The following is a 13,850-nucleotide window of genomic DNA, read 5'->3' on the forward strand; positions in this document are numbered from 1 at the left end:
AGCTGAGCAATGTGTGTTCCTGGTATCTTGGGACCTGTCACTTCCCCGGGACAATGTGAAGCCCAGTGCCCAGTCCCTGCCACCAGCAGAGGCCCAGTTCTGTGCAGAGCAAGGGTGGCAAATGGAAGGACAGCCCTACTGAAGACGGCTTGTTACCCTCACTGGCAATCACATAAGCGAGAAGCCTGAATTCATTTACTTATGGGGTGTGTCTACAGCTAGGTACAGGCGGCAACAACCACTGTATCCAGAATTTCTCCACTGAGGACAAGTTCAAGTTCCACTTTGGGATCCAAGGGCCTCATGTGGGCAACTGTGGTTCCCACAGGTTGGCGTGTACACCAATGGAGGCCTTATTATGGTAGACTGTGATAACCATCGGGTCAGCATCTTTTCTTCTGAGGGCAGGTTCAAGACAGAGATTGGACCAGGTGGCCTTGAGGGCCGAAAGAGAGTGGCCACAGAACGGATGGTGACAGGTTACGCATCTTAACCGTCCGGGCCAGTGGCAAGCTGGTTGGCCATTTTGGAGGCCATGGGGCCACTAACCACTACTATGCAGTGCCTCTGGCTCAGATGGTAAAGAGTCTGCCTGCAATGCAGGTTAGACCTGGGTTCGATCCCTGGGTCGGGAAGATCCCCTGGAGAAGAGAATGGAAACCCACTCCGGTCTTCTTGCCTGGAGAATTCCATGGACAGAGGAGCCTGGCTATAGTCTATGGGATCGCAAAGAGTCAGACACAATTGAGCGACTAACACTTTCACTTTGTCAACAAGAATGCAATTGTAGTGATAGATTTCCATAAATGTTCATGGAGGTGGACACCCCTGGCAGAGTTCCTTTTCAGGTTTGCCTCCCACAGGAGGCAGTGGACCCTTCAATGCCTCCATGCGGTTAGCTGTGGACTTCAGGGGTAGCCCCCTTGTGGCTAACAGGGGAAGTGCAGCCTCCAGCCGTTCCGAGGCTCTGGCTCCTTCTAGTCCTGGTATCAAGTCTGCAGAGCCACTACAGCGCCACAGGGCCTGGCACTGACCGCAGATGCCCATGAGGTGGTGGCCTATGCTGGTGTCAAAGAACACAATCAACAATCTATCATAGGAATGGAAGAGATTTATCTGAGCCACATTAAGGACGATAGCTTGGAAGACAGCATCGCAGATAACTCTGAAGAACTGCTCTGGAGAGACAGGGTTTTCAGCAGTTTTATACGTTGTCAGAACAAAGAGGGCATCCCTGGTGGCTCAGGCAGTAAAGACTCTGCCTGCAACCCGGGAGACCCAGATTCAATCCCTAGGTCGGGAAGATCCCTGGAGAAGAGAATAGCGACCCACTCCAGTATTCATGCCTGGAGAATTCCATGGACGGAGGAGCCTAGCAGGCTATAGTCCATGGGGTCACAAAGAGTCAGACACAACTGAGCGACTAACACACACACACACACACACACACACACACACAGAACAAAGAGCACTCAACAAGTCAGGGAGACATTCCTTCAAGGTTTTTGTTTTTGTTTTTAAAAAAAGCACATATACAGGGTCAGTTTGACCTTGGCACCCAGAAAGGGAGTTTTATCATTGAAGGAATATCAGCACTGGTGTCCCAGGAAGGGAGACATTGAATCTTTACTTTTCACACAGACATTCTTTACTTTGGGTCAGTGTACACTTTTCTTAATCATTAAAGCAGATGTACAATATATGTTTGATGGGCCACAAACAAGGCTGTTTTAGTTAGCATAAAATTCAAGTTAGGTCATGTGTAAGCCAGAATGACTTCCCCAGACTGCAATATGTGAATACTTTATCACTGCTAATCAGAAATGGCAACCCACTCTAGTATTTTTGCCTGGGAAATCCTATGGACAGAAGAGCCTGGTGGGCTACAGCCCACAGGGTCACAGAGTCAGATAAGACTTAGGGACTAAACAACAACAAACGACTATTTTAAGGTCTATGCTACACTAGTGGCTGCACAGAGACCCTGCCTAGATCATGCAGGGAAATACCGAGGGGTGACTGGACCAGAGGCTCTGGCCAGGAGGTGGGCCACAAATCTGGCAGCACTGAGTGTGGGCTGTGGGCATGGGTGCCCTCCCTTTCCCCATCTCCCAAACTCAGGGTTGCTCTCTATTTTTTTCCTTTGGCTACACCATGCAGCATGCAGGATCTTAGTTCCTGCATTGGGAGTGCAGAATCTTAACCACTGGACCATTAGGCGCATGCATGCTAAGTTCTTTAATCATGTCCAACTCTTTGCCACCTTCTGGACTGTAGCCCACCAGGCTACTCTGTCCATGGAATTCCCCAGGCAGGAATAATGGAGTGGGTTGTCATTTCCTACTCCATGGAATTTTCCCAACCCAGGGATCGAACCCACATCTCACATCTCCCACATTGGTTCAGTTCAGTTCAGTTCAGTCGCTCAGTCGTGTCTGACTCTGCAACCCCATAGACCGCAGTATGCCAGGCCTTCCTGTCCATCACCAACTCCCGGAGTTTACCCAAACTCATGTCCATTGAGTCGGTGATGCCATCCAACCATCTCATCTTCTGTTGTTTCCTTCTCCTTCTGCCCTCAATCTTTTCCTTCATCAGGGTCTTTTCAAATAAGTCAGCTCTTCGCATCAGGTGGCCAAAGTATTGGAGTTTCAGCTTCAACATCAGTCCTTCCAATGAACACTCAGGGTTGATCTCCTTTAGGATGGACTGGTTGGATCTCCTTGTTGTCCAAGGGACGCTCAAGAGTCTTCTCCAACACCACAGTTCAAAAGCATCAATTATTTGGTGCTCAGCTTTCTTTGTAGTTCAACATTCACATCCATACACGACCACTGGAAAAACCATAGTCTTGACTAGACGGACCTTTGTTGGCAAAGTAATGTCTCTGCTTTTTAATATACTGTCTAGTTTGGTCATAACTTTCCTTCCAAAGAGTAAGTGTCTTAATTTCATGGCTGCAGTCACCATCTGCAGTGATTTTGGATCCTAGGAAAATAAAGTCAGCCACTGTTTCCACTGGTAGGCAGGTTCTTTACCACTAGTGCCAGGCACCTGGGAAGCCCACTAGGTAAGTTCCTTTTTATTCAGTTGTTGGTTTAACTGGGTGGGCCTGGACTGTGGTCTCAAAGATGTGTACCTTCCTTACACATCTCCCCTGTCCCTTCAGTGTGCTCCCCACTGCCAAGCTAGGTCCAGAACAGCCTTTTACTCCAGGTCTGGTTGTCTGCCTACCACCCACTATACTGACAGTGATAACAATACCCCATCACTCATTAAATGACTTTACACACACACACACACACACACACACACACACACACACACACACACACACAAAGCCAAATACAGGATGATATATACTTTAAGAGCACATTTCACTTAGAATCACCTCATCAAAGATTTCTTTTCAATATGCTATTTGAGATTCCTTGTTTCAAAGAGACTCAGCACATGTTTCTGGGCTCCCTATGGGGGGGTGGGGTGGGGAGGAAACTAAAAGGTGTATAAAAAGAATGATCATGGCTCACAAGAAATGGCAGAGAAAACAAAATAAAAACCTACAAAACACATAAAATGTATGGAGACTTGTTGTTTTTTGACGTTTTGATGTTATGCCTATGTATGAATGTTATGATGGATGCACACTTATGTTGTTTCCAGTCATAAAAAAGGAACATTTTGAAAACAGATTTTCTTTTCAGGGGCCTCTCCTTGGAATTTCCTGATGGCTTTCTTTTAATGTGTATACTTATAAAAACCTTTGTGGATTATTTTCTGAGTTTATTCTTAAGCAACCTCAGGAGATAAGCAAACCACAGATGGAGAAAAATATTCAGAACCTAATGGAAGAAACAACTCCTTCTTGGCTTCTGATCGCCAGAAGTAGAGCACTTTTGGATTACTCCTTAACTATAATTGATGCCACTGTTTCAGAATCCCACCCACTGCCAGGGTCAAAGATTGTTCTTATACAGGAAACATAGTCTGTGAACTCCCTTCCTTCTTTTAAAATAAACCTTGAAGAGACATCTGGCAAGAACTGTGATGTTGGAGAGAAAAATATTTTGGGGCTGACAGCTCTAAACATACTTAGCTGAGAGCTGATAAGGACCTATGGATCTTTTCCAACAACCTTTTCTTTTTTTTTTTTTTTTTCTATTTAAATAGAATGGAATCCAGTTTATTTCAGAAGGATGGAAAGGATTCACTTCCTCTGGGATTTAAACCTGTCATTCTTGAGAAGTCCAGGTATATCACATTAGATCATTCGGTTCAGTCGATCAGTTGTGTCTGACTCTTTGCGACCCTATGAGCCACAGCATGGCAGGCCTCCCTGTCCATCACCAACTCGCAGAGTCCCCCCAAACCCATGTCCATTGAGTCGGTGATACCATCCAGCCATCTCATCCTCTGTCATCCCCTTCTCCTCCTGCCCTCAATCCTTCCCAGCATCAGGGTCTTTTCCGATGAGCCAGCTCTTCGCATGAGGTGGCCAAAGCATTGGAGTTTCAGCTTCAGCATCTGTCCTTCCAACAAACACCCAAGACTGATCTCCTTTAGAATGGACTGGTTGGATCTCCTTGCAGTCCAAGGGACTCTCAAGAGTCTTCTCCAACACCACAGTTGAAAAGTATCAATTCTTTGGCGCTCAGCTTTCTTTATTGTCCAACTCTCACATCCATACATGACCACTAGCAAAACCATAGCCTTGGCTAGACAGATCTTTGTTGACAAAGTAATGTCTCTGCCTTTCAATATGCTGTCTAGGTTGGTCATAACTTTCCTTCCAAGGAGCAAGCGTCTTTTAATTTCATGGCGGCAATCACCATCTGCAGTGATTTTGGAGCCCAGAAAAATTAAGTCAGCAACTGTTTCCACTGTTTCCCCATCTATTTGCCATGAAGTGATGGGACTGGATGCCATCTTAGTTTTCCGAATGCTGAGCTTTAAGTCAACCTTTTCACTCTCCTCTTTCACTTTCATCAAGAGGCTCTTTAGTTCTTCCATTTCTGCTATAAGGGTGGTATCATCTGTATATCTGAGGTTATTGTTATTTCTCCCAGCAGTCTTGATTCCAGCTTGTGCTTCCTCCAGCCCAGCGTTTCTCATGATGTACTCTCCATATAAGTTAAATAAGCAGGGTGACAATATACAGCCTTGATGTACTCCTTTTCCTATTTGGAACCAGTCTGTTGTTCCATGTCCAGTTCCAACTGTTGATTCCTGACCTGCATACAGCTTTCTCAAGAGGCCGGTCAGGTGGTCTGGTATTCCCATCTCTTTCAGAATTTTCCACAGTTTACTGTGATCCACAGAGTCAAAGGCTTTGGCATAGTCAATAAAGCAGAAATAGATGTTCTCCTGGAAGAGTGTGAAAATCTTTAATAAAAGAGATGAGCATTTTGTTTTCCAGTAAACCAAAAACCCTGTGTTGACATTTGGTGTCCTTATTTCTCAAGACGGATTCTGTTCAAGTCAGTCTCAGCATCACTGAATGGTAAAGACGAATGTGCAAAAGCGACTTGATAGAAGGGCATTCACCTTCCACCAAAAATTAACAGTATTACAAAGAGATGGCTAAGATCAAAGTTTTAATCTTCTTAGTGACCTGTTTACTTTGCTCGGCTCTATCCTAGGTTGTTGTTTCATCACTAAGCTGTGTCTGACTCTTTTTCAACCCCAGGGACTGTAGCCCACCAGGCTTCTCTGTCCATAGGATTTCCTGGGCAAGAATACTGGAGTGAGTTGCCATTTCCTTCTCCAGGGATCTTCCTGACCCAGGGATCAAATTCCTGTCTCCTGCATTGGCAGGTGGATTCTTTACCACTCACTGAGCCACCACAGAAGCCCACTCTATTCTATCCTAGCCACAAATTCACCTCTTTCAAACTTCTGTTTCTAAAGAAAGACCAGGAAACAAGCAATTGGCAAAACCAACACCAAAGACAGTAAAAACACAACAGGAACTGCTGCCAGGGCATAAGGAGCCCGTCTATCAACACAAAGCTTGCAGGCATTCCATTTGATCTTTTCATTCATTCTTACTGTGTGGCAGGTGCTGGAATCATAAGAGAAACCAGGTAGAGCCTCTACCCAGAAGGAAGTTGGTGTATAAAGAACAAGCAACTACAATGCAAGTCCAGTAACTGCTAAGCACAGGGAGGCATTAATCCCACCTGGGCAGGTGATCCAGAGGTGGCACAAGCCGAGGACGGAGTGAATATCATTTTGAATAACTGCATTAGAAGTTAGTCCAATACAGCTACTTAATGCGATTTAAAATTCCAATAGAAGCCACTTAATAAATTATTCTTGAGTTAAAAAAAAAAAAGGACTGAGAAACAGGCATTTGGGAATTTTTATGTAGTAAGACAGCATCAATTCTTTTTTCCCCAAGTCTTTATTCAATTTGTTACAATATTGTTTATGTTTTGATTTTTTGGCCATCAGGCATGTGGAATTTTCACTACCAGACCAGGGATTGAACCTGCAACCCCTGCAGTGGAAGGCAAAGTCTTAATCACTGAACTACCAGGGAAGTCCCTAGCATCAGTTCTTTTACCCTACTGTTCATTTTTGTTGTCAAAGATAAGTAACAGACCCCTGCTCTTTTGAATACATTGGAGAAAGAGCAGATTTAGAATTTTAAATCTCATGACAGAACTCTTCCCTCTGAGATATTCAGCAGACATGGTTTGAATGAACCAAGTATATTCTGCTTCATTGACTACACTGAAGTTTTTGAGTGCATCACAACAAACTGGAAAATTCTTAGAGATGGAAATACCAGACCACCTTACCTGCCTCCTGCGAAACCTGTAGGCAGGTTAAGAAGCAACAGTTAGAACGGACATGAAACCATGGTCTGGTTCCAAATTGGGAAAGGAGTATGTCAAGACTCTATATTGTGACCCTGCTTATTTAACTTATATGCAGAGTACATCATGTGAAATGCTGTGCTGTCAGGAAGCATTTAACAGGAAGCTTCTTGTGTGCTGTTTTGGATCTGTCAGGAATTCTGTTCCTTATTAATTCCTGAATACTCAGGAATTAAGAAGGGAGGCAAGCCTCTCCCAGGGGCTGAGGAATCCAGACATTTCCTTCTTTAGTTTTTCTATACGGTAATAAGTACCCTCTTCCTTCTTGTGAACCATACGGTAGAATGATTGTTTACAACTCTCTCTAACATGGATCACCTATGTTTTGTAAGTCTGGAATTTTAATGTTTATCTTTGCTGAGAATAACTACCTTGTAAGACAGTATATATCCCCACACCATGTTGATTAAAACACCTTTGTTCCATCAGAGCTCTGGTCCCCGAGTCTTTCTTTCTCTTTCTCTTTTTCAGGCTGATGCCCTGGAGCGCAGAGGCTCTCTGAGTTCACTTTCCTGCCTGGGCTTCTAAGACCTTCTCGAGAAGGCACTCTGAGCCTTCACCACATTGAGAGGGTGCCTAAGGCCCCATGCAGGGGCTTTATTGGCTTTCTGCGTAAACCAAGGATTATCAGCCTTTCTCTCTCCTTTACTTTCTCATCGGTCGACTCCAGACCACCAGGTTCCGGTCCATTAAATGACCTCAACAATGCTGGATGAAGCGCAAGTTGGAGTCAAGATTGCTGGGAGAAATATCAATAACCTCAGATATGCAGACACCACCATCCTTATGGCAGAAAGCAAAGAGGAACTAAAAAGCCTCTTGATGAAGGTGAAAGAGAATGGAAAAGCTGGCTTAAAACTCAACATTCAAAAAACTAAGATCATGGCATCCGGCCCCATCACTTCATGGCAAATAGATAGAGAAACAATGTAAACAGTGACAGACTTTATTTTCTTGGACTCCAAAATCACTGCAGATGGTGACTGCAGCCTTGAAATTAAAAAACACTTGCTCCTTGGAAGAAAAGCTACGACAAACATAGACAGCATATTAAAAAGCAGAAACATTACTTTGCCGGCAGAGGTCCGTATAGTCAAAGCTATGGTTTTTCCAGTGGTCACATATGGATATGAGAGTTGGACTATAAAGAAAGTTGAGTGCTGAAGAATTGATGCTTTTGAACTGTGGTGTTGGAGAAGACTCTTGAGAGTCCCTTGGACTTTAAGGAGATCAAACCAGTCAATCCCAAAGGAAATCAACCCTGAATCTTCATTGGAAGGACTGATGCTGAAACTGAAACTCTTAATACTTTGGCCACCTGATTTGAAGAGCTGAGTCATTAGAAAAGGCCCTGATGTTGGGAAAGATAGAAGGTAGGAGAAGGGGATGACAGGAGATGGTAGGATGGCATGACTGACTCAATGGACGAGTTTGAGCAAGCTCTGGGAGATAGTGAAGGACAGGGAAGCCTGGAATGCTGCAGTCCATGGAGTCGAAGAGCCGGACACAATTGAGTGACTGAACAACAAATATTCTCCAAGTTTCAAATCATGGATTTGTACGAGTGAAACAGTATGACAGAAAGTTCTTTTTAGGAGACACCGTCCATCACTGATAAAGTCATGGGCTCCATTAAAAAATGAGTTAATCATTTTAAAGTGAGCATGTTACACTATCTGAGGTTCCTTCTAAAGTGAAAGTGAAAGTCGCTCACTCATGTCTGACTCTTTGCAACCCCATGGACTTGACAGTCCACTGAATTCTCCAGGCCAGAATACTGGAGTGGGTAGCCTTTCCCTTCTCTAGGGGATCTTCCCAACCCAGGGATCCAACCTAGGTCTCCAGCATTGCAGGCAGATTCTTTACCAGCTGAGCCACAAGGGAAGTCCAAGACTACTGGAGTGGGTAGCCTATCCCTTTGCCAGCGGATCTTCCCGACCCAGGAATCAAACTGGGGTCTCCTGCATTGCAGGCAGACTCTTTACCAACTAAAACCCCTCTCCAAATGTAAGGTGGACCAGTAAAAGGAAGCTTTATGTTAGTGAGACATCATCGCCACCTTGTGTTCAACAGTTTTCATTACACCTACCTTACTGCAAAAGATGACACAGGATTCAACAGTTACAGAATATAGCTTTATTTATAGAATCTTACAAATAAAAACATTTACAGTCCACATAACTTAAGTTTATTTTATTTTCTAATTTATCTTCATAACACCTGAGTCATTTAAAAAAATACTGTGATGGAACTGCAGAACTGTAAAATAAAATACGAATAATGAAAGCTACCCTCTCTCTTTTGCAAAAATCAGACAACCTTTCGTCTCTTTCAAAGCAGATTTCCAACATATTGCTATCTCCATATTACCATGTGGAAGAGGATTTACTAAAAACAGGTCTTAGGATACCATAAAAGAGAAGCTTTCTTTTTAAAACCCAGGGTGAAGGACCAGTGAAAGGGAGACCTAAGTTGACACGAGACACAAAAACCCTTGGAGGCAAGGACAGAAGGAGACCTCCAAGCCAGGGGAGGGTGAAAAGCAGCAGACGCCCTCCTCTGGAGTCACGGCTCCTGCATGTTCCACATACTTTCTTGGTTATCCTTGGAGAAAGGTGGGCCACAGAGGGAGACAGGCTGAAGACGCTAATGCCAGACGTGAAAGAAGTCCTCAGAACTTGCTACTCCTCAGACTTCTAATGTGTACAAACGCTTGACACAGCAAACCCAACACTTCAAAAAGAAACTGCCACGTTTTCGATTCACGAGGCAAATCCGTTGCACAATTTCAGTGTCTCTACCCCTTCTAAGCTCCAACTGGGACTGGCCTCTGGACCAATTACAGTTTGAAAACAACTCCCCTTTGAAGAAGGTGTCTGTGAAAGCAAAGTCAGTTTCTAATATGGATGTACACGAGAAGGGAAAACACCCTACTGCTCACATTTTATTTTTTAAATTTGCTCAAGGTTACATTTTTGGGCTCTTTTCCTAAACTAGAAACCCACTAATGCTTACTTAGGATTCTACTCCACAGATACCAGTGTCTGTAAGGAAGGACAGATCTACAGGGAATGCTAAATTATCAAGTTAATACTTTGATGTAAATTAAGGGAAGCAAAATCGTCTAAGGTCCTAAGGTTTGAGTGTTATTTCCTGCTAGCTCCTGAAAGCAAGTCTGAGAAAAGTGAAACAGAAGAGACAAGGATTTGTTTCAAAACAGTTAATAGTGACAATAATAACGACAGTATAAAAAGTTAGATTCCAACATTCAAATTGGTTCTTTGGTAAAAACTGGACCGTAATCCTACCAGGAAGTCTGTCCTGACAGTTCATCTAGAATCTTGAAAACTGAGTTTTCTTCCTCCTTCCGCCCATTCTCTAAACTATCCAAGTCAACAGGCAAGATGAGAAAAACTTGTAAAGCATCACCAGCGGTTTTCCTGCTCATGTTCAAGAATAGTTCCGGTTTGAGGGATGTTTCCCAAAGGAAAAAAAAAAAAAGAAAAAACCCAGAGTCGATGCTTTCAATTACTGTAGAGTGGAAAAGCTTTCCTGTCAGAACAGAAATGTGCTCGGGTGGTGGCGACGGACCAGTGCTGGTCAGCCACGCGCACAGGTCGGTCTGCGAGCGCAGCCTCTGGGCTGCGACCGCGGGCACCACTGAGGAAGGCTTCTGGAGAGGTCGGCTCCCCAGAGTGGCTGAGGAATCTCGCGTTATCAATATGATAATAATACAGCAATTCACCTAGTGAACCTGGAGACTAGCTCCCCTCACAGCCGGAGCTCTGTGGAGAGGGCTCCACAGGGCAAGCAGGTGACCTACGGTCTCCCACACACATGAGTCTATCAATTCATTCTCTGAAGAGTTACTGGCATAATTCATATTCAGTTCCATACAGGATTCGCCCTTTCTGGTGTGGGGTGAGGGCGGAGGGGGGGACCCAGCTGGTTGCCGCAGGAACTCCTGGGCCCCCTATTCTGTGAACACCAAGGATGCTCCCCTCCCAGCTCAGAGTTCTATCGCGTGTACTGTTACTTGTGGCATTAGTGAGTCCTCAATGTTGCCTGCCCTGACTGCGCCTCTGATTACCCTTGTCAAGAAGCCCCCAAGCGGCACTCCAGTGCTAAAAGTCAACTTGTCACTTGGCAGCACGAGTTGTTGTCCAGGGAGGTGAATTTGTGCGGTCTCCCCTCCAACACGGGTGTCGTCACTGTGCTTAGAGTGTGCTGCTGGGGAGGCAGTGGAAATGTCTCTCAGGAGATGGGGGTGGGGGCTGAGGCGTGGGAATTGTAACAAACCCATTAGATTTCTCAGAGGTCTCTTCTCTGCCCTCCCGTGTCCACCAGTGTTCATCTGAAAGGAGGGGAGGTTCAGGCAACACAAACTACTCGCTGCTCACCTGGACAATCACAAAACACCAGGTGCAGAACCAATTTTGGCCCAGGGTCCCAGTGGGAGTAAGTGGCCATCCTGACAAGACACACTCCCCTCGCCCACACACAAGGGTCCTTGCCTCTCCTCCAGCCCTACTCATCTGACTCCAGCTTTGACTTCTCTTTGACAGAACAGGCAACCGAACAGACTTTGAAAATATAAGAGCAATTCCTGTCCTTTGTACTTTTGCTGTAAAAGAAACAGGCAAATTCACTTAAAAATGGGTCACCCTGAGGCCCAGGAAACACACTGAGATTTTATGAGCCCCAAACTGTAGGTTCACCTCCTACTATTACTCACCAAGCTGTGAGCCCTGGCTCTCTTTCTGTGTCACCTGGCCAAGGATTCAGAATGTCTCAGTGCTGGTTGGGAGAGAAAGTGGCCAAGGTAACCAGAGGGAAAAGTTAGGCTTGTCTTTTGAGCTGTGTTGAGAAGAGGAAAGAGACAGAGGCACTACCGAGAGGCTGGTTACCAGGGCAGCTTATTCCTTGGATAGAGCATTTTTAAAACCAGCTGACATTTGAATGTAGGAATAGAGTCTGTGTCACAGTTTTTAATAGAACTGCCTCTTCTGAAGCGCTTCCTGGATGAGGCGTCCTCGGGCAGCCCAGGGCCGGACTGCCAACCCCGCTGGCTCCTGGCGGGGCCCTATCCGATCTGGATATGTCCCGAGTACATGGTGAGGACTAGCATGATGCCAAAACCAGTCAAGAGGCCCAGGTTCTGGATGACAAAGGGGATCAAGAAACTGCCCTTGCGTTCATCCTCTTGGCTCACCTCGTTCATCTCAGGGAACTGGGAAAGAAAAGGAGAGAACATGGGAGCTGCAGTTCCTTTCTTCTTGCAGCTCCTTCAAGTGCAAGACAATTCAGTTATATACACTATCGAATAATCATTAATGTTTATTATTATTATATTTTATGTGAAAATAACACATCATCAGTGTACATGATTATTATAATAACTATTATATATAATATTTAATCAAGATGCATGCACGCAAGCTCAGTTCCTCAGTCATGTCTGACTCTGTGATCCCGTGGACTGTAGCCTGCCATGTCCGTAGGATTCTCCAGGCAAGAATACTGGAGTGGGTTGCCATTTCCTTCTCTAAGGGATGTTCCTGACCCAGGGACTGAACCCACGTCTCCGGCATTGACAGGCAGATTCTTTTACTGCTAAGCCACCAGGGTATATAAAAATATAGGATTGCTTTACAAAGAAAATCAATAGCAGTAACTTCAAGAACTTAAACATTATCACCTTTCTCCAAGGTGGTTGCCACTGCTTTGCAACTATGGAGGTGAAACAAAGTACTATACATATATGTAACCCTGGATGTTTTTAGAGGCTGGTTAAAAATAACCACTCTAATAAAACTGCCACTTGTTTGGGAAACTGTGTAAGGGGCCTGAAAATGGAGCTAAGTATGGCAATGACTCAAGGTCTCCTGCATCTGGCTAGCAAGGCATGCATGCTCAGTCATGTTCGACTCTCTGCGACCCCATGCACTGTAGCTCTACAGGCTCTTCTAGTCATGGGATTTCCGAGGCAAGAATACTGGAGTGGGTTGCCATTTCCTTCTCCAGGGGATCTTCCTGACCCAAGGATTGAACAAAAAATATCCTAACCCATTGGCTGAGGATGGACCGTGGTGGTCAGTACTCTCATCATCTCATCAAAAATACTACTTTTCAGGACTTCCCTGGTAGTCTAATGGTTAAGAATCTGTCTCCCAGTACAGGGGACATGGGTTCCAGCCCTGGAAGGGGAAGATCCCACATGCGTTGGAGCAACTAAGCCTGTGCTTCACAATTAATGAGTCTGTGAACCCTAGAGCCTGTGCTCCACAACAAGTGAAGCAATGAGAAGCCCATGAACTGCAAGGAAGAGTAGCCTCAGCTCGCCACAACTAGAGAGAGCCTGCATGTAGCAATGAAGACCCAGTGCAGCCAAAAATAAACAAACACATGATTTTTTTTAAATAATACATTCCCCCAAAATAAATAAATAAATAATACATTCCAAGGATACAGAACATAATGCATTCAAACACGCCAAAGAACATGTCATGCCCTTAAGGAAAGAAATCAACTGCATTAGAGAAAAAGATGCAACGAATCAGATATTAAACTAGCAAACTCAAACGTTAGTGGGCACAGTACAATGTACACTTTCAGACAGACACTGCTAATAACGTAAAGGAAGGTTAAGCTTTTTTAGAAAGCAACCTGGCAATATATATTAAAACCTCAAACTAATGCAGCCTTTCTGAGCCAGTGATTCTTGTTCTGGATCAAGTACATTCTCTCACCAAATAATACCAGCAGTGGAGATGATGCCTTTTTTGGTTTTGTTTTGGTGTGCCACGCTGGATCTTAGTCCCCCAAACAGGGATCGTACCCACACCCCTTGACGTGGAAGTGTGGCACTCTAACCACTGGACTGACAGGGGATTCCCTGAACAGGATGCCTTTAAAGAATATACAGCATGAAAAACGTCTAGGATGTATTAAGTGAAAAAAGAAACTAGG

General features: G+C 44.7%; 1 protein-coding gene across 3 annotated transcripts in view; it reads right to left on the reverse strand.

Moving 5' to 3' along the window:
• Positions 1–9,002: 9,002 nt before the first annotated feature.
• SLC39A14 (solute carrier family 39 member 14) overlaps positions 9,003–13,850 on the reverse strand; it is a 51,251-nt gene continuing 46,403 nt past the window's right edge. For all 3 annotated transcript variants that reach the window (XM_015093108.3, XM_042243147.1, XM_060409220.1), the window contains one exon: positions 9,003–12,111. In XM_015093108.3, the coding sequence (XP_014948594.1) occupies positions 11,965–12,111 (147 nt within the window). In that variant the 3' untranslated portion in view covers positions 9,003–11,964. The remainder of the gene's footprint in view (positions 12,112–13,850) is intronic.

Source organism: Ovis aries, chromosome 2, assembly GCF_016772045.2.
Source record: "Ovis aries strain OAR_USU_Benz2616 breed Rambouillet chromosome 2, ARS-UI_Ramb_v3.0, whole genome shotgun sequence".
NCBI classification, from domain to species: domain Eukaryota; kingdom Metazoa; phylum Chordata; class Mammalia; order Artiodactyla; family Bovidae; genus Ovis; species Ovis aries.